General features: G+C 40.7%; 1 protein-coding gene across 3 annotated transcripts; it reads left to right on the top strand.

Moving 5' to 3' along the window:
- RNF2 (ring finger protein 2) lies at positions 1-27944 on the top strand. Of its 3 annotated transcripts, none has more exons than XM_075507832.1 (7): positions 1-18; positions 19725-19813; positions 20179-20339; positions 21550-21765; positions 22606-22878; positions 24020-24191; positions 25174-27944. In XM_075507832.1, the coding sequence occupies exons 2-7, from the start codon at positions 19727-19729 to the stop codon at positions 25273-25275; spliced, it is 1011 nt and encodes a 336-aa protein (XP_075363947.1). In that variant the 5' UTR covers positions 1-18; positions 19725-19726; the 3' UTR covers positions 25276-27944. The 3 variants fall into 3 exon arrangements, with proteins under 3 accessions (XP_075363947.1, XP_075363946.1, XP_075363948.1); XM_075507831.1 differs by lacking the exon at positions 1-18 and adding an exon at positions 309-402; XM_075507833.1 differs by lacking the exon at positions 1-18 and adding an exon at positions 12582-12587.

The following is a 27944-nucleotide window of genomic DNA, read 5'->3' as shown; positions in this document are numbered from 1 at the left end:
CGACGACCTCATGCTGAGGTAAGGGAGGGCGGCGGTGGGGAGCTCCGTATCGCCCGGCGCTCGGGACCAGCGGCAGGGGAAGGGGAGTGGGATCGCGGCGCTGACAGGCGGCGGGGAGCCGGGGACCAAGCGACCGCAGCTGAGGTGTGGGGATCATGGGGAAAGGAACAAGCGGCCTCCAACCGCCGCCACCGCGCCCCGGCGGGGCGGGGGGGGGCGGGAACGGGGCAGGAGGAGGAGGAGGAGGAGGAGGGCGCTGAGCGGCCCGGTCTCTGCAGCCCCATCCGCGCTCCCCCTGCCCAACCCCGGCCATGAATATGTAACTCCCCTCTATTTCCCGAGCTCCATTGCGGAGGCTGCTGCTCGCCATATTGTGCTGCTGGGGCTGCGGCTTCTCCGCCGGTGAGAGTGGGTGACGGGAGCAAGCGGTGCGGTGAGGCGCGGCGCGGCGGCCTGAGGCGAGAGGGCGGCGGTTGGTGGCCGCCGGGGCGGCTGCGGTCGTTACTGCCGGGTCTCTTCCCCTAGTAGAGCAGGGGAGGGTGCGGAGCCGCCGGCAGCGGCGGGGTGCCGCGGAGGGGTGTCTGGTGCCGGGAGCAGTGCCCGACCCTGGTGCGGGGGAGGCGAAGGAGAGGCTGTGCCTCCCTGAGGGGATTGTTATGGCGGGGGGCGCGTCCCGCAGTGGGCTTCCCTCCAGGCTTGGGGAGCTGTCCGCGGAGGAGCCGTGATCGGGCTCCCCCGGCCCCGGCTGGGCAGTCGCCGCACAGGTGGGTGTGCTGCCGGCCCCGTTGTCAGGCGGATCCACTCGCCCTGAGCCCCCTGACAGACTACTCCTGCCGGGCCGGGGCTGCTCGCTCCCCGCTTGACCGGCCTCGCATGCTGAGGGGGCTGCTGGGGCCGGCGGTGGGGCCGTGGGACGTGCCCGGACCGCTTTTGCTTCCCCAAAGCCTGGCGCCTTCGGCGTTGCTATAGGGGCGCCGGCCGCGGGGAGCATCGCAAGCCCTGAGCCGTGCCCGGGTGGGCCGGCGTGTGGCCGCGAAGCCCGGGGGTGCGGGGATATATATATGTGTGCGTATATGTATGTGCACACGCACACTCTGGAAGCTGCAGGGAGAGGTACCATACACAGCTCCGTATCACAACCGCACACTGTAACACCAAGCCAGAGAACGAGGTATTGCCAAATGCCTTACTTGGGAAGGGAGAGCTGATTAACAGAGTCATGAGCTGTTATTGTTGGTTTTATTAAATTCCCCTGCTTAAAATACAGTGTTCAATATGATTTATTGCTCTGCATTCCCAGCCTTTTGTTTCTCCTAAAGCCTATGCACATCACCATGCTGAACAGTATTTGCAAGACTGATAAACTGATACTGGGAACAACCCGACTGCTCTTGTGAAAATGTCATCATTTCCAACAGGGTGTCAGGTGGAGAAAGACCCTGTGTCGGGAGCTGTAGGTGTGTCTCCTCCCTTCACACTCACTCTCACTGCTTCCGATGTTAATTTAGCACCTGTTTCTTGCCAACTTTTATACTCTTTGGCAGTTGGCTCTTCAAAGTTGTTTGCCTTCCTTGGACCCACCCCATGGCACAGGGTATATATGAAACAAACACTCTGAGCAGTATTCTTCTTCTTGGGATTTTTGTTAAGCTATTTGTTTTTCAGACCCTCTTCTATGGAAAATAATTGGATGAAGTGCCTAATTCCATAGAAATCCAGAGGACAGCTGGTGGAGAAAGCTGATTTCCAGTATGATAAATCATAATCCAGTCCTGTTTGGAAGTGGTTATAACTGTGTAATAACTATGCATTGCACGCAGGCTTTTAAGGATTAAAGGAAATTGCTTGCATTTGAAAAAATGGGATTGGTGTGCGGGTGAAATTATTTTTGCTTGGGGAAAATTCTTTAATCAAATATGTCATTCATTCAGTGACAAAGACTCGATTTGTCATAGGAGTTCCCTGCAGAGGTACTCTCATTTGTATTCATCTATGTTTTCATTAAAAACTTTTGTAATGAGATAATTTGACATTTTTATACATCATGTCAAGCTCAGAGCTGGCATTCAACTTGTCAGCTAAGACAGAGGCGCTCACTTTGAAAGCAGCAGATATCGATAAGTAGTATAGTTTGCATTAAAAGATATACTTGTTTGAAGGATTAGCTTTGTCAGTTGTTTGGAGATGGGAGTTTCACTGGACAGATGTTAGTGTGAGCCGCACTGTTGGGTAGCAAGCTTTGTGGCTGGATCCAACTGTTATGGTGCTCTTCAGTAATGATACTTAAATAAGTTTAGAACATCTTTAGACCTCACTGACCCTGTGAATTGTTATTTACAGTGTTTAATAAATGCCTTATTATTTTCTGCATTCAGCTTCGTAATAATGGTGGGATGCAGATTTTGCATTGGAGGAATTTAACTTCTTCAGTGGCTAAAATTTTGACCTTTGGCATCAAAGCTTTGAAACACCAGCCCTACTGCAGTTGCCAAGAAAAGCACTACCTGTCATGTTTTAAGAGTTTTAGTAATATGCAAGTGCCAGTGTAATAAATTGCATGGGGCTCCCTTTATCAACAACACTTTGTGTTTTAAGAGTGATGCATTGTAATATGTTGTATATAAAGACTTGATTGGGCATCTTGGGTGATTAGAGCAGAATTCCGGCATTTTCAGGGTGGTGTTATAACGAAATAGAAATGTGGTTGGAACCTATAGGAAAACCATCAGTCATATATGAAATAGATGTTGGCATATGTGAATTTCTTCAGCTTTCTTTAAACGTTTCTCTTTCCCTTGCTTAACAAAAATAATGCAATGGGGGGAAAAAGGCAGGGGGAAAAGGGAGCTTCAAAAATGAGACATAAGTCTGCAACTGCTCAGTTGTATTTTTCTTAAAAGGAGCACTGGATCTACTGTTACTGAAGCATCAGTTCAGAGAACGTGCATGAAAGAAGTATCGGCGTAAAGGCATTCCTTCCACTTTTTTTTCTTGCTTCAATACCCTTTACCTATTTTTACTGACCAGATCAGCAGTCTAATAATGATACAGAGAGAAAAGAGATTAGAGAAGGGATATTGTTGAGCCTAAACTTTGTTCTGCTTGTTGGTGAAAATAACTGGCCTTTGAAGCTGACCTTAAGTTCTTAATTTTCTGAGGAATGAGCAGCATTTGGTATTATGGAGCTGTTTAGACTTGTTGCAGTGGAGAAATATTCTAGGAATTATGCCTGTCTGCCTTCTCCCCACTTCTGAATTGTGGAGCTGTCTTGCGAACAGCTGGGAGTTAGCAGTAGTATTCTGCTAACTAATTAAAAACCTAATCCATTCTTTACTCTTTACTACTCAGGGATAAAATTAAGCTATTTTGGATGATGACTGGGTTTAAACTGTGTAAGCATTGCTCCTGTAGTACTGTTTATGAAATGTGCAGTTTTATTTGAGAGAGAGTCCTTAAAACACAAGTTATTGTTAGCTGTCACCCAGCTTTAGATGAAAGCTGTCTGGCTGCCAAATTAACAATTTTGTTTCTGTAAATTTATTGTAGGTTTTAAGTCAATCATATGTAAGATTACTTGAGTCTTTCTTTTTGTCTCTCAAGTGTTGTGGGGGAGTTTATTTTCTGTTTATTAATAACCAAGTCATCTTTTGTTCTCATTAAGAAAATTATATTGCTGTTGGTTATGGCTAGCTTCACTATGATAACTGATAAGTGGGTGAGAAATTTTTGTGGCTATCTAACATAGCTCTGGAAAAACTGAAAAAACCCAAGCATATTTCTTGATCTGATAGTCTCAGAATTTCTCCCACAATACCGACTCATTAGAATATTACTGCTTACTGCCATTTATATTAATAAATGTGATGGATAGTAGGTATGCTGTATGCTGAAGAGGAGGATAACAAAGAGTCTCACTTGATGTGATCCCAGTTGCCCGGGGAGAGCAGTGCACTTGATTTACAGTATATTTGGCATGAGCTTCTACAATGTTTCTTAAAATTTGCTTAGAAGCATCTTGGATTCTGTAGCACTGTCACAAAGCAGCCAAAGCAGTAGTCCAAGGAGCTGATGAGCAGGCTTTCATTTTTTCTGCCAGTGAAAAGAAAAATAACCAACCCACATTGGTTTCCCAATGGAAGTGGAAGCAGATCCGTGCTGGCTCCTAAAGCATTGCAGTTCAGGGTCTAGCACGGTAATTTCAATGTGCCTTCAGTTTTACAGTGTCTTGGCCACTGCAGTGCAGTGGCCAGAGCAGGAGGTACAGCCCTGAAGAGTACTGTAACAAATTAACTATGGAAGTAATATATCAGTTCTGTAGCTCCTGTTTATTAAGATCCTATTAAAATTATCCGCATGTTTGCAATTGAACAGAGTGCAGGTTTTGATGTTGACAGTGCCTGACACCACAACTGTCAGGAAGGAACCTGGAAGCCTTGGCTATGCATAGCTCTGGCAGGAGGGTTTTTTTTTAATCTGGGTGAGCACAGTGTTGTATTAAAACGTCAAAGTCCTGGAGGTGGAATTGAATCAGTGTGTTTCATTATAATCACCAGAAGTGGGTTGAGCGGTTGGGTAAAAAACAGCTGCGGATTTTGTTTTGGGTTTTTTTTTTTTTTTTCCTGGTGTAACTATAGCTATAGAAGTGATTTCTACCAGCACAGTCATCAGTCAAGGACTGCGTTTCTCCACATTCCCAGTGTAAAAACTGAAAGTAGAAGACTAGTTTTCTAGAGACCTAACCTTTGCTGCTGAACTAGTAACAGCATTTGTGGAGATGGGAAAGATTATTTGAATTGTAGTGCAAGTATGTTCATAGGATTTCTATTAAAATGTACAGCAAACTAAAAGGCTAAGAACAGGGGTATTGAAATCATCTAACTTAACGTTATTGATTGGAGTGGTCAGTTCTTGCTTTTGGCAGCTGTTATTTCAGGGAGACAGCAAGAAATTGGTTAGCCTCAAAAAACGTGCCAGCAGTGCTGTTAGGGTAAGAAAGTACTATGAAAACAAAAGCACTGATTTGGAAGCATAATTCTGTGGCACGGGGGTACACTCCGTAACAGCAGGGTATGTGGTATTCTGATACAGTCACATCGATGTAAATGTGGTCTTTTACTGCAGACTGTGAGGTCCAGTGCACTGTAAACATGCTACTAGACAATGAATTTAAATAAAGAAAAAGTAAGTCTGATTAAAATATCCTAAGGCAATGTGTATCATTTCTGGCCTGTTTGTATATATTTAGTTGCTGTGACAGATTAAACTTTTCTGGAGTTTGAAGGTTTACTTTTGTTTGCTCCCAAAAGTTTTCAATCCTTTATCCCGCCTACTCTGATCTGATAACAGCACTGAAATGAATTTTAGAAAAGCATTTTTGCTTTTCTCCTTCACAGTTGGTTGTTAATTCTGAAGTTGATTTAAGTGGAAGCAGATCCGTGCTGGCTCCTAAAGCATTGCAGTTCAGGGTCTAGCACGGTAATTTCAATGTGCCTTCAGTTTTACAGTGTCTTGGCAACTGGATGGTGAATGAGCTGTTCTGCCATGGACTCAACAAGTGGAAGAGTTGATTTAACTCCAAGAGCTTAACAACTTCATTTTTAAAACTCACCTGGGTAGTCATACATGCAGTATACAGTAGTGTGCTTTATAATATGAGAAACTTTGCATAAAATTTAACAAATAACAGAGAAAATGGCAATTCTACTCACTCTTCCACAGAGTTCTGCTTAATATTGTTACTTCACAGGGCTAAATTATGGCTTGGTAATGGCTGTTTTTATATGAATTGTTGGCAAAGGTCTTTGGCACATTTGAGATCAAGTGCTTGCCTGATCTATTGACCCACATCAAGAGTAAAAAGGTACTGTTCCTGTAACAGTTTTGTTTTCACTCCTGGCAGAAGGCATTAATGTTGTCTCGTATTTTAGTACTCACTTTGGACAAGATATAAATGGTGTGTAAAGGATAAGTACCTTTTTTTTTTTTTTTTTTTTTTAGCTTTAATGATTAAAATAATCTTACTACCTGTTGCATTAGAACAGTGGGCAATGTTTGTTGTTTGGGGTTTTTTTTTTTGGTACCAAAAACTGAAAAGTTTTTTACTTAATCCCTCCAAGATAAAAAAGATCTAAGCTTTTTAGTTTAGGAATAGCCTGATATTAAAATGTGATGGGTTTGAGCATTTGTAGGTATGACAGCTAGAGGAAGATGGGTGAATTCTGGACTACCTGGAGGCGACTAACATGGTATAGAGAGAGTTCTCTGCAAATGTTGTGATAATTTTGTGTATTTCATTTTTTGTGGCTGAGGAGATATCTGGGAGGGTATGATACAGAACTGTAAGAAAGAAGTTGAACACTAAGGACTGAGGTTATTGACAGTAATGGAGTGATCCAGGAGGTAGTGTGAAAAGGCCACTGATGTCCCTAGCAGGGAATATAGAACCCATTAGAATAAACTTGAATTTGAGTGTCAGCTACATAAGAGCAATATATGTGGACATTATTATGCTTTATTATACTTTACTGCTATAACTATACAGAGAAGCATCGACTTAAAATCACATACTTCTGTCACATCCACAAGTATGTGACTGTTCTTAAGACTGTGGTAAAACAGCCTTGAGAATGACCAAAAGTTTAATTTGATCCTTTTTTTTTTTTTTTTTTTCTCTTGACATCTAAAATGGGAGGATTGTCTCTCCTTTTTGGTCACTTCTATTAGCATTAAATTAATTGAATTCTTCCATAGGTGTACAGGTGTATAGCAGATGGTTTGTATGAGGTCATAGCACAAATGTTTCTAAAGGCCAGGATGAGCAGCTTGATGGCCAGATTGGGAATGCTGCCATACTCAATGGATCAATTAATTTCAGGTCCAGTAAACTATGAATGGCAATTAACTGGAAGATCCCACATCTTAAGGCACCAGGCAAAAACACTTTCTTCCTTAGGAGAATAAATACAGTGAAGAAACTGTAAAAGACCATGTGCTTGCAAGCTAGTGTGTTTCAGAAATGCCAGTATTATTTTTTTTTTTTCCCTGTCAGATGTCATCTGTCTGGTAGCCTACTGGACGTTTCATAATCACAGCATTAGGTGTTGTTACTTGGTTTTCAAGGAAGTATTTTTTTTATGTTGAAGAGAAATGCCTATTAAATTTATGGGGCAGGTTGTGGGAAAATGGGAGTTTGGGACTAGTTATCAGGAAAACTAAAAACTCAGAACTAGGGAGGGACAATCACGTTGGGAAGATATCTGTAGTATTACCGACTGTTGAGGCTGTTAAACGGCACTGGTGCCTCGGGTTTCTCTGCATTCCTCAGTTTTATTGGCTGCGTTGGGACATTTTTGAGTCTGTGGTCTTGAATTAATTACAGGGTTTTTTTTCTTTTTCTTTTTTTTCTCCTGGCTGGTAGCGCTCTAGGGCAGAAATGAGGTTGTCTCTCTTTGCTAACTGCTCTTTATAGGCTTACAAACTTTGGATTTCTCAGTTTGATCATCTGAAAATGAAGAGCTTTATAATAGTTACTTTGGGAATAAACACAGCTTCCCTAATCTTTATGTACTTCCACTGTTGAGGTTCATAAAATAACTTCTTATGTAGTTGAGTCTCTTCTAGGTGAAAAGCTTTGTTATTGAAAGTAATGGGATAAGAGGAAAAAGTGTGAATCTTTCTAGGGTGACCTTAACAATGGATTTCAATGAACTTCACATTTTGAGAAATCTAGACTTGCTTTTAAGTAGCAAATGAGAGAATCTGACAAACTGTCTTAAAGATGATGAGCTTTCAAGCAGCTTGTAGAAATGCATACTTATAACTTCTCCTAATATGCATTCTGTGACACAATACTATAAAGAAAAGGAGAATATGTTACTTTTTCATACAGAACAGGCTGGATTTATATTTTAAATGTAGAACTTGGCACAACCTGGAGTGTGGGAAATATCTGTCACTCATGTATGTACAAATAATTTTATTGTATTAGTAACTTCTTCATTGTGCCAGTTGATCAGTTATCTAACATTCAGTGGGAGCTGGATGTACCCATCTGAAAGTAAAATGTGTTTCATTTTAATATTAGTTTTCTGTTTTATTATAGTTAAATTGTTTTCTCAGCCATAGTGGGGCTATACTGATATAATTGATCAAAACATTTGAATGTTAATCTCTTAATTTACTTCTGTAAATAAAGTAGGAAAATAGGACGGCAAGGAACCAGATGCAAACATTGTTAAAATGCAATTGTCAGGATGGTTATCACATTGTGTCTATTTCTCAGTGTGCATCATGCTATCCTTCAAGTGTAACTGAAATTGGAATGACTTGAAGTAGTGAAAGGGTAGACCTGCTTTAAGTTGTTTCATCACATTAAACATCGACTGTAATGTGCATCACAGTCAGATTGCTTGCATTAATATACATTATTATTTATGGTAATGTGTGGCCTCAGGATAGTCCCAGCTATTCTTTATTTTCATGCATTTTTATTCAGACTCAGTTTGTTTATTTTGTTTAGCTCAAAAACAGGTTTCCAGGTTTGCTCTTTAAGAATGAAATACAGAACCCCTTAAAAATGGATCTGGGAAGAAAGGAGAGAGGATACTTAACTATGTGAGTGCCTCATGGCTAATAGCTTTCCTAAGCTATGGGTTATAATGTCAGCCTTTGAGCAATCCTAACTGTAAATGTGGTCTTTGTACCATTATTCAGTTGTCTGGGGAAGAGTGTAAGGACAGCAGTCGAATCTGCAGTGAAAGTAGATGGGGGTTTTTCTCTGGGTTGACATGATCTTTGCTCTTGCAGTAGGTTTGGAGAGAGGTGGAAGAGTGGAGGCTTCCTGCAGTGCTCTGGAGGCTTTGGGTGATTGCAAGGGGATGTATGGGTAACAGTGCCTTTCCTTGTGGTATTTGGGAAGGAACTGGGGGAGGACCGTGCTGGCACTTGTGAGGAGTGTTTTTTGGGATGGAGGTGGTAGGTAGGGTTGTAATGATGCAGATGGTTTTAAACACACACTACCAAAGCCCCATTCAGGATCCAAGGATGGTGCCCTGACAAGAATCTGATTGCTTTCTTATTTCATAGAATCATAGAATCAATAGTTTGTGTTGCAAGGGACCTTAAAGGTCATCTAGTTCCAACCCCCCTGCCATGGGCAGGGACACCTTCCACTAGACCAGGTTGCTCAAAGCCCCATCCAACCTGGCCTTGAACACTTCCAGGGAGGGGGCATCCACAACTTCTCTGGGCAACCTGTTCCAGTGCCTCACCACCCTTATAGTGAAGAATTTCTTCCTTGTATCTAATCTGAATCTACCCTCTTTCAGTTTAAAGCCATTACCCCTTATCCTATCACTCCATGCCCTTGTAAAAAGTCCCTCTCCAGCTTTCTTGTAGGCCCCCTTCAGGTACTGGAAGGCTGCTATAAGGTCTCCCTGGAGCCTTCTCTTCTCCAGGCTGAACAACCCCAACTCTCTTAGCCTGTCTTCATAGGAGAAGTGCTCCAACCCTCTGATCGTCTTCATGGCCCTCCTCTGGACTCACTCCAAGAGGTCCATGTCCTTCTTATGTTGGGGGCCCCAAGAGCTGAGCGCAGTACTCCAGGTGAGGTCTCGCGAGAGCAGAGTAGAGGGGGAGAATCACCTCCCTCAACCTGCTGGTCATGCTTCTTGTGATGCAGCCCAGGATACTTTGGCTTTCTGGCCTGCAAGCACACATTGCTGGGTCATGTTGAGCTTCTCATCAACCAACACTCCCAAGTCCTTCTCCTCAGGGCTGCTATCAATACATTCTCCCCTGAGCCTGTATTTGTGTTTGGGATTGCCCCGACCCATGTGTAGGAACTTGCACTTGGCCTTGTTGAACTTCATGAGGTTCTCAGGCCTGTCAAGGTCTCTCTGGATGGCATCCCTTCCTTCCAGTGTGTTGACCACACCACACAGCTTGGTGTTGTCAGAAAACTTGCTGAGGGTGCACTCAGTCCCACTGTCCTGTCGCTGACAAAGATGTTAAACAGTGCCAGTCCCATACCAACCCCTGAGGAACACCACTCGTCACTGGTCTCCACCTGGACATCGAGCCGTTGACCACAACTCTTTGAGTGCGACCATCCAGCCAATTCCTTATCCACCGAGTGGTCCATCCATCAAATCCATGTCTCTGTGTTTTAGAGACAAAGATTTACAAGTCATGCGGGACAGTGTCAAATGCTTTGCACAAGTCCAGGTAGATGACGTCAGTTGCTCTTCCCTTATCTACCAATGCTGTAACCCCGTCATAGAAGGCCACCAAATTTGTCAGACACGATTTGCCCTTAGTGAAGCCATGTTGGCTGTCATCAATCACCTCCTTATTTTCCATGTGCCTTAGCATAGTTTCCAGGAGGATCTGCTCCGTGATCTTGCTGGGCACAAAGGTGAGACTGACTGGCTTGTAGTTCCCTGGGTCTTCCTTTTTTCTATTTTTAAAAATGGGGCTATTTTTCCCCTTTTCCAGTCAGTGGGAACTTCACCAGACTGCCACAACTTCTCAAATATGATGGATAGTAGCTTAGCAACTTCACCCGCCAGTTCCCTCAGGACCTGCGGACGCATCTCATCAGGTCCCATGGACTTGTGCACCTTCAGGTTCCTTAGATGGTCTTGAACCTGATCTCCTACAGTGGGTGGTTCTTCATTCTCTCAGTCCCTGCCTTTGCCTTCTGACTTGGGCGGTGTGGCTTCAGCACTTGCTGGTGAAGACTGAGGAAAAAAAGTTGTTGAGTACCTCAGCCTTCTCCATATGCCTGGTAACAAGGTCCCCCTTTTCCTTCTAGGGAGGGCCCACATTTTCCCTAGTCTTCCTTTATCACCGACATACTTATAGAAGCTTTTCTTGTTTCCCTTGATGTTCCTGGCCAGATTTAATTCTATCAGGGCTTTAGCTTTCCTAACCTGATCCCTGGCTGCTTGGACAATTTCTCTGTATTCCTCCCAGGCTACCTGTCTCTGCTTCCACCCTCTGTAGGCTTTCTTTTTGTGTTTGAGTTTCTCCAGGAGCTCCTTGTTCATCCATGCAGGCCTCCTGGTGTTTTTGCCTGACTACTTCTTTGCTGGGATGCATCACTCCTGAGCTTGGAGGAGGTGATCCTTGAATATTAACCAGCTTTCCTGGGCCCTTCTTCCCTCCAGGGCTTTATCCCATGGTACTCTACCAAGCAGATCCCTGAAGTCTGAAGTTTGCCGTGTCCAGCAGCACTGTTGCCCGTGGAGTTACTGATGTACTGGTTTCATCTCTTTTACAGAGCATATAACAACAAGCTGTAGCTCTGTCTGTTCTGCCTCAGTTTTTCTTAATTCAGTGTTCCTACCCTGCAAATACAGTGCAAGGATGTGTTTGTTTGCAAGCTGATGTATCTTAAGGGTGGAAAGCACGGTGTAAGTACTCTTATCAGATTTGACTTCTGGAGCATGTAATTGCTATTTGAAGTTTCAGCTTCATAGTTTGTATTAATTTGGCATCTTTAATAGTCTTTTAATTGCTTTGATTGTGCTTTGCAGATGATGGACTTCTAGTTAATGTGTACAAAAGTATTTTAAACACTGGCTTTGTGTAAACGTTGCTAACCACTCACTTTTAAACATGGCATTTACAAAGGAGCTCACTTACATTACTATAGAGTATTAACTGATAAAGTGTTTGGTAATAATTTTGAAATTAGCCCATGCGTGTACTTTTAGGCATTCTGTGATAGTAGCTGAAAGTCTTCACTTGATAACATTTGTTTTGTAGTCTGTATCTGATCCTTATGAATTTGCAGATTGACTCCTAATGTTTCTTTTCTGGGTAAGGAAGATGCTCATGTAGTCGTATTCAGCCAGTGGTCACTGTAGTCCCAAAAAAGCTTTCTGATGTTTCTTTTCTGGGTAAGGAGGATGTTCATATAATCATGTTCAGCCACATAGATTGTAGAAGGTGTGTGTATGCAGGCGTGGAGTAGGAGAAGGTCCCGTTCAGGTTTCTTCAGCTTTTTATTATGGCAGTGCTTTATTGCCTGATCAGTCTTAGTTGCTGTTGGCTTTTCTTGGCTGTGTTCACCTTCTATACAACAAACCTAAGTATAAATTTCTCCGATAGTGAGATACTCCCATAATTAGAATAATTTGGGTTGGAAGAGACCTCCAGAGATCATCTGGTACAACCTCCTGGTAAAAGCACGTCCAATTAGATCAGGTTTTTCATGACCATGTCCAGTCAAGATTATGAACTGACTCTGAAAACTTCTCTGAAGTTACCTTTTATTAGTGATCCTTTTGCCGTGGCTTTATGCTTTCAGTATAGCATTAGTTTCCCCTATGAATTATACTGTTCGACACTTACCAGTTTATTCTGTCTGTCCATATGCCTTTTGTCATGGCAAATACTTTCTTATTTTGTTTTCCGTAGCTTTTGTAATTGTTGCTTTATATCTGGCTCATGGTATGAGTCCACAGCACTAGCTCCTGAAGATTCTTAATGGGGTTTTAATGACTGTAAGAGATTATGATGGATACAAAATCTTATCTCTTAGATGTCTGCAAGACTGACAACTTGAACCCTGCACGATGGACGTGAGCTGCACTGCAGAGGTGCTGTGTTTTGATTGCGACTCTGACCATGAATTGATGAGCTTGAATTTGTTGTTAGCATAGATCATGACTGATTGTGTCAAGAGAAGATAACTGTACACGTTGCTAATGTAATACTGAATTCAATTTGCAAATCTAAAGAAGTGAAAACCTTCCCTGTAAAGGACATTATGACATTGAACTCGATATCAGGAGGGCAAGGACTGATGGCTGAATGAACTAAAAACACTTTAGTAAGACATTCCTCTCTCGAGCTTATCCCCTTTTGAGATCAGTATATAATTATAGTGAGTGTAATACAAATGTAGCGAGAGACAGTTTGAAGAGTGGTGACAATATGAGTAAACAAGCAGAAGAGGAATGGGGGGCACAGACAAATGCAGTGACATACTTGTTCAGGATCATTGAGCAGTTAATTTCAGAGCTGGGAACAAAATGAGCTCCAGGCCAGAACCTGATTCGGCTGTCTCCCAGGGATTTTGAGATCCAGAGATGAAAAGAACTTCAGAAAAGAGTGAATACTAAAAGTACTAGATTGTAATCTAGTACTAATTGTCCTAGATTACAACCGAATGTAAAGCAATCTGATCTGCCAGTGAACTGCAGTGAAGATTATTAATTCCTTCAAATAATGTATTTCCAGAATTTTTTTCAAATCAAGCTCTTAGCCAGAAAGTAAAAGCAGAATAAAACAAATTTCAGAATGCTCTAATTGAATAAATTGAAATGAATGATTGAATTCAAACTTGAATTCATACTTTGTCAAAACACGCAATTTGTCCCTAATACTAGTTACAGTATCAGAGAGAGTAAAACGGAGAACTCGAATCCTGTTAAGCTTCCAAAGTAACTGCACTATGATACCTGTTTTTAAAAGAACTAATGCTTTGGAAAAAAAAAATCGGAATAGTTGAAGGTGCTGCTGAACTTGGCATACCAAATAAGGTCTAACTCTCTTACTGTTTTAAGTCTAAATATTTACTTTTTAAAACTCGGAACAAACCCCAGTTGATTTCTAAGGATTTAATGCTGTGTAAGAATGTGTGTATTTTTTTTTTTTTAAGCCTGATGCATTTTTTTTTCCTCAAAAGTGTTTTTTCATGAAAGTATCAGAGATCAGTACACTGTTTTGAGTTAAATAGCAGCTGGTATGGTTATGGCCACACCTGAGCTGGATTTGTGGGTTATCTTTTATAATTCAGGTTGTGGGGGATCTTTGGATGTCATCCGGTACAGTGTCCCCCACTCCCTGGTTAAAGGAGGACCACTATCAAGGTTAGTTCCAAGCTAGAGCTAAGGAAATGTTAAATTTTCACAAATGACAAATTTTGAGAAAGAAGACTAAGGAGCGATTTATATGTTGGTGAATCTAAAGGTGGTAAGCCTCTGAAACGGTAAAGTAGGGAAGAGCAGGAGTAGTGACATGCTGCTGCCGAGCTTTTCCTCTGGCTGCCTTGTAGCCAGAACAGCCTGTCTGCCCGCAGCTCTGAGTGGTCTGAAGTGTGCTTGTTGCCAGTTGGATTTTATTTTTCCTGGACAGGTTCAGGAAAGGGATACCTGAATGCCCAACCTACTGTGACTCATTACTATATTTGAGCAAATAATTAAGCATATTTCAGTATAAAAGCTTGTAAAGCGGATGTGGTGTGTGACAAGTGCGGATGTTGCTCTGCTGGAGTTTTTTCTAAGCATGCTGGAAGGACTCTACAGCATAAATTCCCTGGTCAGCAAACAGGCAAGAGATCAGAGGGGCTTTTCTGATGGGGTCTTTCATACTGTTATTTTTTCCTATAACTGTCTGCCTGTTTTCCAGCGCTTCGGAAACAAGACTTACTTTGTTGTTATGTTTTTAAACCCCAGCCATTTGTCTTCAAATTTGTTTTGGAAAATAGCCTACAGATGGATAAGCACAAAGAACAAGATTGCATAAGCCCTGTTTTCCAAGGAAATCAGGCTTAAATAGCAAGTCTTTCAAATGAATTGATGCGGTGCTTTTTACTGAAGCTGGCAGGCTCATCTCACAGCTCTAGTTAGGGATCTATTCAACTTGTGGATAAAGTTTGGTTATATAAAATCGATCAAAAGTTTCTGAAGCTGCTTAAGAACAGCACAGGTGGGTTTTGTTTTCTTTTGTTTTGAATTTTCTGGCAATACGGAGAACTGAGAAACATTCTGGGTACAAAGAAATCAAAATTGACACATTCTGATAATCTTTAGCAATCTCCCTCTTTCATCTTCCAGTTTTCTTCTATAAAAGACACAAAGCAACTAGGCAAGTTATATTACTAAATACTAAATGTTAGCTTGTTTCCCTTTTTTCAGATGCTGTTTGGAACTGGAGAGTGACAAAGAATCAAACCTGAAGAGATTCATAGTACTTCTGGTTCTCAGATTTGTAGTGCATTCTTTTGGTTATATCAGTCAGCTCTTGCTTTGATAGTGACATATGTGCATACTCTGTAATTACAGACTTTGTACTTATGAGTTTTACTGTGCTTGAAGACTGAGTTAGTCTGGAGGATTGCAGGTGTCCTTATAATACTGGTTAGGGTTTTGGTTTGGTTTGTTTGTTTTTGGTTTTGGGTCTGTTTTTTTTTTTTAATGACTGACGAGAGTGGCCCTCTGGCTATAGCATAAAGCGCAACAACTAGTACTTGTTAGTGGCTCTGAGAGAAAGGTGTTTGATCTGCCTACAGGAATGTGGCTTCTCACCTTGATGTTGCTCTGTTGTCGTGTGACTGGTTGCTCTCCTCTTATATCCAGAGGGTATAGACAAGTCATAAAGGTAAAAAGTGATAAAAAGTATAAAGTCATGATGTGTTAGAAGTTGTTTCAAAAACTTAATGATGAAAAAAGGCTGACGGAGTGTCTGACTTTACGTTGTTCCCAGTGCTAAAACCTGCGACCTGTGAAGAAGAGATCTTGTCTCTCCAGTGGAGAAGATCTGAAACGTTAAACAGGTGAAAACTTAAGTAGATATTGTTGTGATGAAATCTGCTTCATATTTTGAGTTGGAAAAATGAGCATGAGAAAATTGTTATGTAAGACTTTTTTTTAAAAAATGCCGAAGGGGATACAGAGGAATAGTGAACTATGTCAGTGAAGATCCAACTTAAGAATGTGAGATTTCAGTGGAATAAATTTCAAGACTGAAGAATAAATGTGAGGTTTTATATTTATTCTGTATTTTCTCTCCCCTTGCCAGTAGTAGTTAATAAAAAGTCTGTTGTTCCTTCTGTCTAGAAACTTTCCACTTTATATTTTTAACTCCGAACAAAGTGTCAATGACAGAAAAAAATCTTTATTTGACTCATGAAAGACTTTTCCTAATTTTGTAGCTTTAGAAAGGATCAGCTAGTCTGGCCTGCACCATTCAGGATTTCTTTTAGCAGATGCCTGCTTCAAATCTAGTAGCAGTGGACTGTCCTAAAAGAAAACTGAACTAAGGAGTAATCGCTGTATTATTGTTGCAGACTGTGAATGTCTTGGCACTCTCAGAGCAGCCAGAAAAAGCCCTTCTGTTGGATTTACCTTTGTGCCAGGCAAGGAGAGCTGGAGGTGGTCTGTCAGCAGCAATTCAGCTCCACAGCCAGCACAAGAACAGAGAGAATGGTGGAGTCCAGTCCAGCCGTGTCTTGCTCATTAGGGTTTTTTCTACTGGAGACCAACAGATTAAATGACACCTGAAAATGAACTAAGCAGCGCTGTTTGGGATGTGCTTTGAAAATGACTGCCTCTAAAGAGTACTTGCTTACTTAAAACAGATGTCAGTATAGTTGCCTATTTGCTGTTCAACCTGAGGGCAAGGGGTCAGTGCAGTCTCCTCTGCTTGGTTGTAAAGCTTGACTTGAGAGTCAGCTAACTGTAGAGGTTTTTCGTACCTCCATTCCCCAAGCGAATGGAGAAGATCAGTCATTGATGAGAACATCTAAAGAGATGGCTTACTGATTATGATTTTGAGATTGCTAGTTGATACTTGGTGGCTATTATATGGTCAGTGCAATTTTAGGTCAGAATGCCTCTCCTGATTGTGGAGTTTGATCTTTGATACTGGTGCCACCTGTTGATGTTGCTGTATTAGATCTCAGCAGTGTGAAGAAACATAATCCAATCCAATGTCCAACAATGTCATAAGGAAGAGAAGTCCAGCCTCATTCACATGCATTTTTCAGGCCCAATACAGACCTGGAAACTGTAGGGGAACAGAGAAAAAGCTAAGGAGGCTTATTTATTGATCATCAAGCAGATGAAAAACTCCATGCAATGTAATGCAGGGGTTTTTTGTTGATTTGGGGGGTGCGCGTGTGGCTTTTCAGCATGTTTAAATTGACCACGTGTCCAGTGTTCCTCAGATTTCGACTTCGTACATATCAGAGGCAGAGGAGGTGTTTGCTAGTAATAAAGTAGACTATGTGGATCTCTCCAGCTTTCAGCTAGGTTTAAGGCCAGTGTTTTGCCTCTTAAAATTTGAAAGTGCTGTCACTGCAGACCTTAGGGTGAGAATGAAGCACTCAGCATGTCAGATTAGAAGCTTTTAGAATAAAGCTGGTCAATTATTTATCATGACACTTGTACTGTGTCTTCTGCAGCGTAGCCTCGGGCTTGTAGGCAAGGCTGCAATATAAATGATAGTGTTAATACATTTGTTCTCCGTATTGATAGGTTTGCTGACAGTCTGGCACCTGGAGAGCTGCCATTCTGTGTTAGCAAGTGTAAGCATGCCAGTTTAGGCAAGATACTACTTGTGCATGTGATGATCTCTTTACAATGGGGCCGCTTAGATGAGCTTTTTACTGTGATGGAGCTGTGTAATATTGATTGGGAGCAGGCTTTTCTGTTAAGAGAGGCTGGATTTACTAGGACTTAAGTGTCTTAATCTGCTGCAGTCTGACTGTATGCTTCAGCAGATTTTTGGGAAGGGTGTGAATGATTAGCAGCTTCATGAATTTGTCTCAGTAGTTGAAATGACGGTTAATTAAATGTGTCAGCTTTAAAAGCACTCGAGTAATATCCAGTGCAAACACAGAATAATAAAGTTGGGCCTGTGTTAGAACAACGAACTGGCAACAACACATAACAAAAATCCTTATCCCGAAGGACTTGACTTCCTGTATGCCTGGAACTACCTTAAATGATAGTGGAAATTAGAACACAGAGAAATACTACTTCCTTCCAACATTGCTTCTTTGCTGAGATGTGTCACTTAATACCATCATTAAATTCATACCTCTGAATAATTTAAATAAAATGCCCAGAATCCTGACAGCAGTCCAATGCTTGCCCAGACTGGGAGCTGACAGCCTGCAGCTGGGTTGTGGTGTCTTGTCACTTTTAATGGGGAGGTGAGGTCCTAACTGGACATCTTACTTTTCTGATCCACACAAAGGAACATGTCTCTTGTGACAAGTAAACTGTATTTTTAGGGCACAATATTTATATAGTAAAAATTGCAGTTGACAGTCTGTCATGTCCTAATTATTTCTTTTGACGCCTCTTCAGACCGTTGTTACTTATTAGACATAATAGTGGACATGGCTATGTTATGTCAAGCTTTTTTTTTTTTTTTTTTACCCCCCTCTTTTTTTCATAAGGTGGGAAAACTAATTTCTGTGCCTGGATAAAAGTAGATGTAATAATCTTTGATGCACTGCTTTGCTTGCTTTTCCCTCAACAATTAATAAAAGCTTATAAAGTAACCTTGTTCTCCAGAGAGGCTGACCCTTTTCATATAGAACTTGATGAACTGGAAACTGGATTATAATGTACTTTGTAGATGCCAATAGAATCTGCATTTGGCTGCTGATTTGAAGGTTCTGGAAATACAAACCTAGATTTTAAAAAAGTTATAAAAGAAAGGAAGAAAGCAGTTCTGCTTTTTCCACCTAGTAGAAATGTCTGCAACTGCAATCTTGCCTCTTACATGGTTACATTTATTTTTTTAAACATACCACACAGTCTGAGATTAAGTTTTCCTGCTTCAAGGCAGGCATTTTTGGAGAGATGGGAAGGATTGCCCCCTCTCCTCCAGTGTGAAAATATTTTCTGTTCAGAAACATCATCTTCTGTTGTTTTGACCTGATTTTCTTTCACATGTCTGCAGTGACCATGTGTAGTGGTTTTGCCTCATCTCATACAATAATCCCAAAATGCTGATGGAAAAGCATTACAGTTTCTCTGCGTGGTCTTTTTTTTTTTTGTGTGTGTGTTTGTTTTATTTATGGGTTTTTTTAGTGAAAAGGTGATGTGTGCCTTTGTCGGTAAGCAAATTCTGCAGCAGTGGATGTGGAGTGTTATCAGTCATTTGTTGAGTGCAGTTATTTTTATCCCTGTCCATTTCCAGGAATGCGTGTCTACCACTACTGATACAAAAAATGAGCAAAACCCTGATAATGTGTGTATGATTTGGGCTTCTGAAACTTAAAAACTTCTGACTTCCCCCCCACCGCCATGTAATTGCAAATCAGATGCACATCCACTGAAGCCCAGTGGGATTGCACAGGAAAAACGGGCCTCTTGGTTGAAATTACCCAGTGACTAGGTTTTACTTGATCTTTCAGTATTCTCTAAACTTCTGATTGGGAACCCCAAGCAACCCCAACCCCGATGCATTTTCAGGAGGAAAAAGAAAGACATTATAGCATGCTTCCAGTGAACATGTTTAGCTAGTTTTCTGTGTGCGTGTATAATTTTGACCTTCTACTGAGTTAGGAAGTAGACCCTACTTGACCCACATGCACGTTTGTAAGTGGATTTTTAATGAATGTTTTCTGCATCAGGTGGCATTTGCAGCTTTTGCACCACACAGCCATAGTTTTATGGCCTTCAGTTCTATGCCACTTTTGTTTAACAACCTTAATTGATTTTTGCAAAGTGTTCATGGCTGACTGACTCCCTCAGTCTTTCTGGAGTGGTACAGTGCATGGGATTATCCGTGTGTAACACAGTGGAGCCTGGTACTTGGATGAACAAGCGTTCCCGCTGTACTTCTGCTTGGTTGGCACAGAGACCACTGTGTCTGTATGGACTCGGGGATGCCTCATTCACCAGAGGAGCCTGCTCGGGAGAGGGAGCTGGCTCCTTGTACATGAGCGTGCAACTTGTTTTCTCTTTTTCTCCCAGCCATGTCTCAAGCCGTGCAGACAAATGGGACGCAACCTTTAAGCAAAACATGGGAGCTCAGTTTGTACGAATTGCAAAGAACGCCTCAGGTAATACATGTTGAAGACCTGGCCTTCATGACAAGGCTCTTTTTTATACTTTTTAGAACGTGAAGCTTGATGTCTAATATTTTCTTTTTCTTTTAGGAGTGTTAACTGCCTATTTTAAATGATAGTATATGTTAAAAAAATCCTCCCAAAACAAAACCTGTCTTATAATATTAGAAAAATAAATTGATGTTTGATCTTTATTTTTTTCCTTCCTTTAGCAGTATGTGTGTGTGCATGTGTTTGATGTGGTTGTGTATGTGTCTTGTTTTGTCTTTTTACTGTGTTTCTCTTTAAAAGAATAGTAAAACATGCAATCTCTGTGAGGAAGTTGCTAAATTCCATTAAAGAACTTTATTTTACGCTAGGAAGCAATCACTGATGGCTTGGAAATAGTGGTGTCACCAAGGAGCCTGCACAGTGAACTGATGTGTCCCATCTGTTTGGATATGTTAAAAAACACCATGACGACAAAAGAATGTTTGCATCGGTTCTGTGCTGACTGTATTATTACAGCCCTCAGGAGTGGGTATGTAAATATTATTACAGAGAAAAGGGATTTCACTTAAGATGAAAATGTGATCAAGAAAATCCTTCAAGTCCTGGGTGTTGATGTGGAACAGTTACGTGCCTGTGCACTGCAAGTTTCTGAATGTGTAGCACACCTTTCATATTTCATTCTTGTGTTCAGCCTTCTGTGGCAGACCAGATCTGTTTTTTTCCTCATATGAAAAATCATCCCATAACTTTGTTTCTTGCAAGGAGTTGAAAACCTCCTTTCTCTCTCTCTCTCTTTTTTTTTTTTTTCAATCCAGTAACAGCAAAACAAAAATACACTACATTACTTACAAAAATGAGTCTGATTTCCCTTATTCTTCCTTTTCCTAATAATAAATTGCAAATTGTGTGGCCTTTCAGCAGTAGTCCTTCTTCCAAGCTTCACTACTGAAACAACCTATGCTGAAGTACAAATATTTTTTCTTGTATTCTTCAGCTACAACAAGTTCGTATTTTCCTAAAAGCTATAGAATTCTGAGGTAACCAACAGCAATTAAGTCAATGATGTGAATATCTATTTCTGATAATGGTAATTACCTGTGTTCAGAGGTCACACTTAATTTGCTGTGCCTGTGTAAATTCTGATGAGTAATTAGCAAAAATACATTAGAGAGAAACAAGAACACCATCAGGAGTAAAGATGCCAGTGTTTCAGATATTGAGGCCTCTTCCTCTTACAGGAAAAAATTGTGTGAACCTGACATTGTAGTTAAATGAGAACAAAATGGTAGGAAGGACAAGACTGTTTTATTAGTTTTCCCAGTAATTAGTGCTTGAACTATAGAATAGGTTCCTTAATCTCTGTTTTGTCCTGCAAGTGCTAGGAAGGACTATGCTTTAGTATCATTCCCAGAAAACATGCATTTTTTCTAGGTGAAAATCCATGCAGAGAGTTAAGGGAAGAACCGTTTTGCAGAGTGGAACTTTTGAACTCTTCAGTCTAAATACAGTTTGCTCAAACATACTTTAAAAAAAAAAATTAAGCAGGGAGATAAATGTTTGGCGGTTTTGTTTAAATATCTGGAACTACCTGATCTGTCAAAAGATAGAAGCCTCATTCCAGATTTACTATAAATATTGCATTTGGGTGAGCACTTTGACTAAGAATTGCAGCATTAGGGCAGACTTTTGTTATTGCTGGAGAGTTAGTATTGTTTTCTCCTTTCTTTTTTCATGTCCAGCAACAAAGAATGTCCCACATGTCGTAAAAAGCTAGTTTCAAAAAGATCACTGAGACCAGATCCCAATTTTGATGCTCTCATCAGTAAAATTTATCCAAGCCGAGATGAATATGAAGCTCATCAGGAGAGAGTGCTAGCAAGAATCAGCAAGCACAATAACCAGCAAGCTTTAAGTCACAGCATTGAGGAAGGCTTAAAGATTCAGGCTATGAACAGGTATGTAATCCACATAATTTGCCCACATGTAACCTTGTTTGCCTTAACACTAAAAATACACCATTTGTCCTCACTCCCTGTATAGCTTGAGATTCCTCTTCTGTCCTCTGAAATCTGCCAAAATAATTTTTAACCTTTGGCAAACAATTTTTAACCTACTAATAGAAACCTTTGTATCGCTCCCTGCAACTTCTGTGGCAGCCTGATGTAGACAGCAGATTTCAGCTTCACTTTACCAAATTATGGCTATCATGTCTTGGGTAATAAACTGTGATCAATGAATCCTGTACCAACATATTACCATTACATGCAAGTAAATGCACATAATGCTAGAACGTAGGTTTTAATTGCAACTGAATTCACAAGGCTGGAATATATGGTGTTTACACAGTATTGAAATTCTGAGTGTGCATTTAAACCTAAGAGAGCCAGCTGGGAAAGAGGCCCCAAACTTTATGTTGTGGTGAAGCATGGTGTGATTTATATTTTTAATCACATGTGGATTCATATTTAGATGAAAATAATGGTCTGAAAATGCCTGAAAAAATAAAAATAACTGCATGAAGTTAAAAAAAATCTTAAAACATGTCTAAAAGGTGTTCGAGGGATAGGAAAAAATCCATAGTCTTGTCTATCAGTATTTTTTTGTAAGAAAGAATGATTTTTTTTTTTTTTTAAACTTTAAATATCTCTGAAACGTTTAGTGCTTGTGTGTGCATATGTCTAACTTCTGGCATGATGGACGCTGGGAGAGGGAGGAGTTGTACAAGCATCATGGGCCTGTACATTGGGTGAATTCTGAATGTGGGTTAGCATTTATTTCCACCTATTTCTGATCAGGCTACAGAGGGGAAAGAAACAACAGATTGAGAATGGTAGTGGAGCAGAAGATAACGGTGACAGTTCACACTGTAGCAATGCCTCAACACACAGTAATCAGGAAGCGGGGCCTAGTAATAAAAGGACCAAAACATCGGATGATTCTGGGCTAGAACTGGACAATAACAACACAACTGTGGCAATAGACCCTGTAATGGATGGTGCTAGTGAAATTGAATTAGTCTTCAGGCCTCATCCGACCCTCATGGAGAACGATGACAGTGCACAGACAAGGTAAATGTCTTCTATTCCTCTTCATGTATTCTGCCGTTATTTTCCGTTGCTTTTGTTTTCTATCACTCCTTGGGGCTTTTAAAATCAATTTACTTTGGTCATACCACATCCTGTTTAACCATATGTACTCTTTCCCTCTTTCCATTGCAAGTCAGGTAGATGGTACTGCTCAACTATTATCAAGAATGCAGTAACAATCTGTTTTAAGCCTTTGATCACAAATATTTTTTTAAGTGTTTCTAGCATTGCAGTTCACAGTAGGTACTAGGATGATGATATAATATCAGCCCCTTTATACTTATTATAAGATTCTTTGGGAATAAACAAACTGTGCATAAGTGTCAGCAGTTTTCAGAACAGCTTTGTGTCAGCGGGATTTGTAGGCTGGAAGCTTTTCCTGGCATTTTTTTCATGATCCAGTCCAAGCACAGACTGCAAATTTTGGATCAGAGCAATGAGCAGTCTCGTGGAGTTTCGTTAGACTTCTTCCTGGCTTTCTCTCCTGATGAGACATCCTTCTGTAGTGCCTATAAATATTATAAGTTTCAGCCAGCTTTTCTTTTTGGTTTGGAATTGCAAGGGAGTTCTGGGGCTTGTTCTGAAAGGCAAAGAGAAAGCTAAGCTTCTGGGAGAGGCCTCTGCAGCATTCATGTCAGCCTTTAATTCTTGCATGAAGAACTGAAGTGAGAACAGATAGTGAGACAATAAGGAAGAGTAACTTTAATGAGGTGCAGAGAGTGTCACATGTATAGCTCTTGCACCTTACGGCTTTCTGTCCAGGCACTTCAGACTGTATCTATGCTCAGAAGATTTCAGCAGTTCGTGAGTAGTTCTCAAAACCCCTTGACAACCTGTTGTTAGATTTTTCATTTCGAGCAGATGACAGGGCAGTGCTGTCTTCTCTCTACAAAGAGCAGGAGGGCCTGTGGGAGAAGTGTCAAAAAGATGTAAGGGCACTTTGGAACAATATCATTTGGTGAGCTGCTTGCATGTCTTGGGTGAAAGCAATTAATATTCTTGTTTGTAAACTGTCTTTAAAGGCCTTGTCACACTTGATGCTTAATATTTGGGGGTGTTCCAGATGTCTTTTTCCCATACCTGAAACTCAAATGTCTGATTATCTTTGTGGTTGTTGTCACAGATACATCAAGACCTCAGGCAATGCTACCGTTGATCACTTGTCCAAGTACCTAGCTGTGAGATTGGCTTTGGAGGAGCTTCGTAGCAAAGGAGAATCAAACCAGATGAACCTTGACACGGCCAGTGAGAAGCAGTATACCATTTACATTGCTACCGCCAATGGGCAGTTCACTGTAAGTACTGAACTTCTGTCTAAGAGTGAAACTGAGCATCAATACGTCTTTGATACAGATTTGATTAAAACCCACTCAGCTGGACTTTTCCTGAGTTGGCTTAGGGATAAAATTCATGGCACCAGGTTGTTTATTTAGAAGCAGATCAATTCCTTTGTGGGAAAATGTATACAGCAAAAGCTTGGTTAGTAGAAAAAGAGGCATATAAATTACTTGGGAAAAATCCAGTGATGCTAGCAACTACTAGCTGACTTATGCCATTATTTTACAGTTAAAATTGAAGAGGAAAAATATTACTTCATCTGAGAGTCTTGTTTCAAGAGCAGATAGCTCTAGCACCAGGAAGCGTCTGTTGTAAGGTGGCATTTCTCCACTTCCATGCAAGCTTCTAATATTCTGCTGTGAAACAGCTGTGAGTACACTTAGGGAAGAATCCCTCCTCTCAGTTGCTGACTTCAGAATATATGGATAGAACAACAAGGCAATATTGCAATTAGATTGAACTCTGAGCCTGGTCTTACACTTGGGCATAAGTGTAAGCGTAATTCTTATCTGAATAAAATAAAGTCTTCTGGTTAAGAGATAGGCAGATGCTTTGCAATAAGAGTCTATTACAAACAGCTTTCAAACATGACTACAGATTGTCCCTTAGACTAAAGCAGAGATACTTCTGGTGTAAATACATGTCTACTACTCCTGCTGTTTGCAGAGAGAGGAAAGAGAAAAACTCAAGTTCACTTTATTTACAATTATATTCACTTTGCAAAAGTGTTTTTCAGTGCTGTTTTAGGGAGATCAGCAGGAGTTCAGAATAGCTTGCATTGTTGCTTTTTGATGCTGAGTGGTTAGCTAATATCTTGTTCCACGTTATCAGTGACTTCTTTAAGTCGGCACATTCTTCTGATTTAAGTAGTTGTCTGTTGCTACAGTACTACCTGTGCAAGCCATCAGATTTCATTTCTGTTTCGGTGTTCTCTTCTAGGTATTAAATGGGTCATTCTCCTTGGAACTGGTCAGTGAGAAGTACTGGAAAGTGAACAAACCCATGGAACTGTACTATGCGCCAACAAAGGAACATAAATAAGCTGTACTGGAAAACTGAGATGGGACTAACTCTTTTTGTAGCTATGACTTCTTTAATATTAAAAGAAGGCACCACCATTATCTTCATGGACAATACACGTGATGCCTTCAGGCTCTCTCAGTATACTTATTAATATGATTAGACAGTATTCTGGGTTGTATTTAATTTAGTCTTTGGTTTGGGTTTTTGGTTTTTCCCTAGGAGACTAAATGACCTTCTCCTGTGCATTCCAGTGTTTGACATGCTTTTTTGTTCCTAATGCATGATAACTGAACGAGTGTTCCGGTTTGGAATGTCTTAAATTTTGTCCAGGTAAATCTGGATTTCTAATACATTTGACACAGTTATAGTAGCCTCTGTGAAGTAATTGAGCATTGGATGGCTAAGTAAGTCTATTCAATAATAACATATGGCACAGAATGTGTTAAATGTTGTAATTTGCTAATGGTTATCCATCTAAAAGATTGGTAGAGAATTGATTTCTGATAGTCTTGCAGCTAGAGGTAATCTGATTCCTTATAAAAGATTTATTAGTCATTTTCTTGTGAACAAATAGAGCTGTAGTGAGAAAACTGACACTTTAAAACCTTGCTGTTTACTGGGCTTAATATTTCAATGCAAGGTGATTCATGAGATTGGTTTGCTTTTTAACAAATATTTCAGTCAAAAATACCCCCAAACAACCCAAACCTGTAACTCTTCCTCATGTAGAACATGCCAATCTCTATGCACACTGCACACTGCAGCTTCCCATCTGGCCCCTGTTGCAGTGTTACCCTGTCCTCACAAGCTAAATTGAAGAAAATCTGGAAGTTTTACAGCCCTACTCTGTTCCCTATAAGAACAGATTTTTATTGTGAATGTATTAGATTGTTCTGTAAAGAACTGTCCTGAAAACTTTTTTTTTAAAGCAAATCCCCAAAATTCCAGCACACGGACATAATGTAACATCGAAATGCTTTGCTTTATGGAATTTGTGCCATCCCAGCTGTGAGTTTATCTGGGCTTCAGTTTCAGTAGGGAGGACTTCAACCGTAAGCTGCTCAAAGTTTTTTTTTTTTTTTCCATAGCTTTAACAAATGTGGCTTAGCACTTTGGAAGACAATTTTAGTACTTGACAAAGTTTACCATTTAGTGTCTTACATTTAGGTTCAAGTTTTAAAACTTGGCAGTAGGCTGCTGTGTAAAGTCCAGTAGCTACTGTTCATTTGCATGTTAAACTCCTCTTCCCTCGCTCTGGACCTTGCTGTCACTTAATGGGGGTTGCTTTACCTATTAGCATTCTGTCTTAGGGGAAATGATGTTGCTGTGAGATTCCCTTTGCTGTAAGACTTCCTGATGAAGCCTTCACCTGTTTGCACCTGAAGCTAGAAGCAAAAAAAATTACTATGGTAGGTGAGAAGTAATATACTTGAAACCATACGGTATTGCTCCTTCTTTGTCTTGCCTGTAGTTAAGACTGTTTTTTGGCATGTGGTACGCAAGTATTCAGATGCTCGGGGATTCTCTTGGGAAGGAGTACCCTTCCATTGCTTCTGTCTTTCAAGCCTAGCACTTGTAAATACATGTCCAATCCAATTGCTGTTTCAGATCAGCTTTATCCCGATTTGAAAACTGCACAGGCTTCTTTGAGTAACTTAATTATTTTGTCTTACTGGAAAGACTTAGGTTTTTGTGACAAGAAACTGAAGTTTCAGGCCCCAGAACACAAAGGGGGCAGTTTTTAAGGAAATATGTTATTCATGACTTTCTGGTGAAATGTTGCATTGTATAGACTAGTAGTGCATGTCCACTAAATATAATCTGGGGGTGGGGGAGTGGTGATTATAAATGCTTGAAAATTTATGGGGAAACTTCTAGATTAGTTGCAGCATACCTTCCCATTGTGATAGCTAAGGTAATGTCCAGTCCCTTAAGCAAGAGGTGTTTGTGAAGCTGAGCATCTAGGAGCTGTCTGTCACTTTGTCCCCAGTTCTTTCAAAAGCGTGGGAGAATGTGAAGCTTTTATTTTCATGTTGTAGTGAATTTAGTGAATATTTATGTTCTTTAAATATTATATATATATGTAGTTGTTTGATTAAACCATTGATTGCACTGTGACTCTTTAGTGCTATAAACTATTTTATTTTCAAAATTACTTTACTCTTCCACCTTCTAAAGCCATGGTATTTTTTAAGTACAGAACGTGTGTTAGGTATGGGTAAGCTCTAGTATCCAACTAAAGTCACACTGAGATTCTCAAATTGACAATAAAAGCAGAAATGTTATCAACAACCTACTGGAAATTCTAGTGCTGCTTCCTGTTATAATTCATAAAAGAAACCCTTTGGACAGTTTGTTTGTGCTGCTGTGTTTGTGGTTGTCCAGAGGGAAGAGGGGGTAGGTGCAGCTGACCTCCACTGGTGTTGATCTGAGTTGAGTCTGGCCCTGAGCACTGTTACAGTCCACTGAAACCAACTGAACTCCAGTGTGTGTTACGTGCCTTGAATGAGAAATATGGAGGCATATAGAAGATAGCAGCTTTTCCAGTGACCTGTCATAGGTGCTGCTGTTCTAACCAGATCCTGTAACCTGAGAAATGGGATGAAGGATTTTCACAGTGCTTGGGTTAAACCCAGCAACTTTGGTTGCATTTAATTGTATATTAAACAGCTTCAACAGAAAACAAG

The sequence above is a fragment of the Mycteria americana genome, chromosome 7 (assembly GCF_035582795.1).
Source record: "Mycteria americana isolate JAX WOST 10 ecotype Jacksonville Zoo and Gardens chromosome 7, USCA_MyAme_1.0, whole genome shotgun sequence".
NCBI classification, from domain to species: domain Eukaryota; kingdom Metazoa; phylum Chordata; class Aves; order Ciconiiformes; family Ciconiidae; genus Mycteria; species Mycteria americana.
Note: the sequence above shows the minus strand (reverse complement) of the source record. Positions and strands in the feature narration are given on the sequence as shown.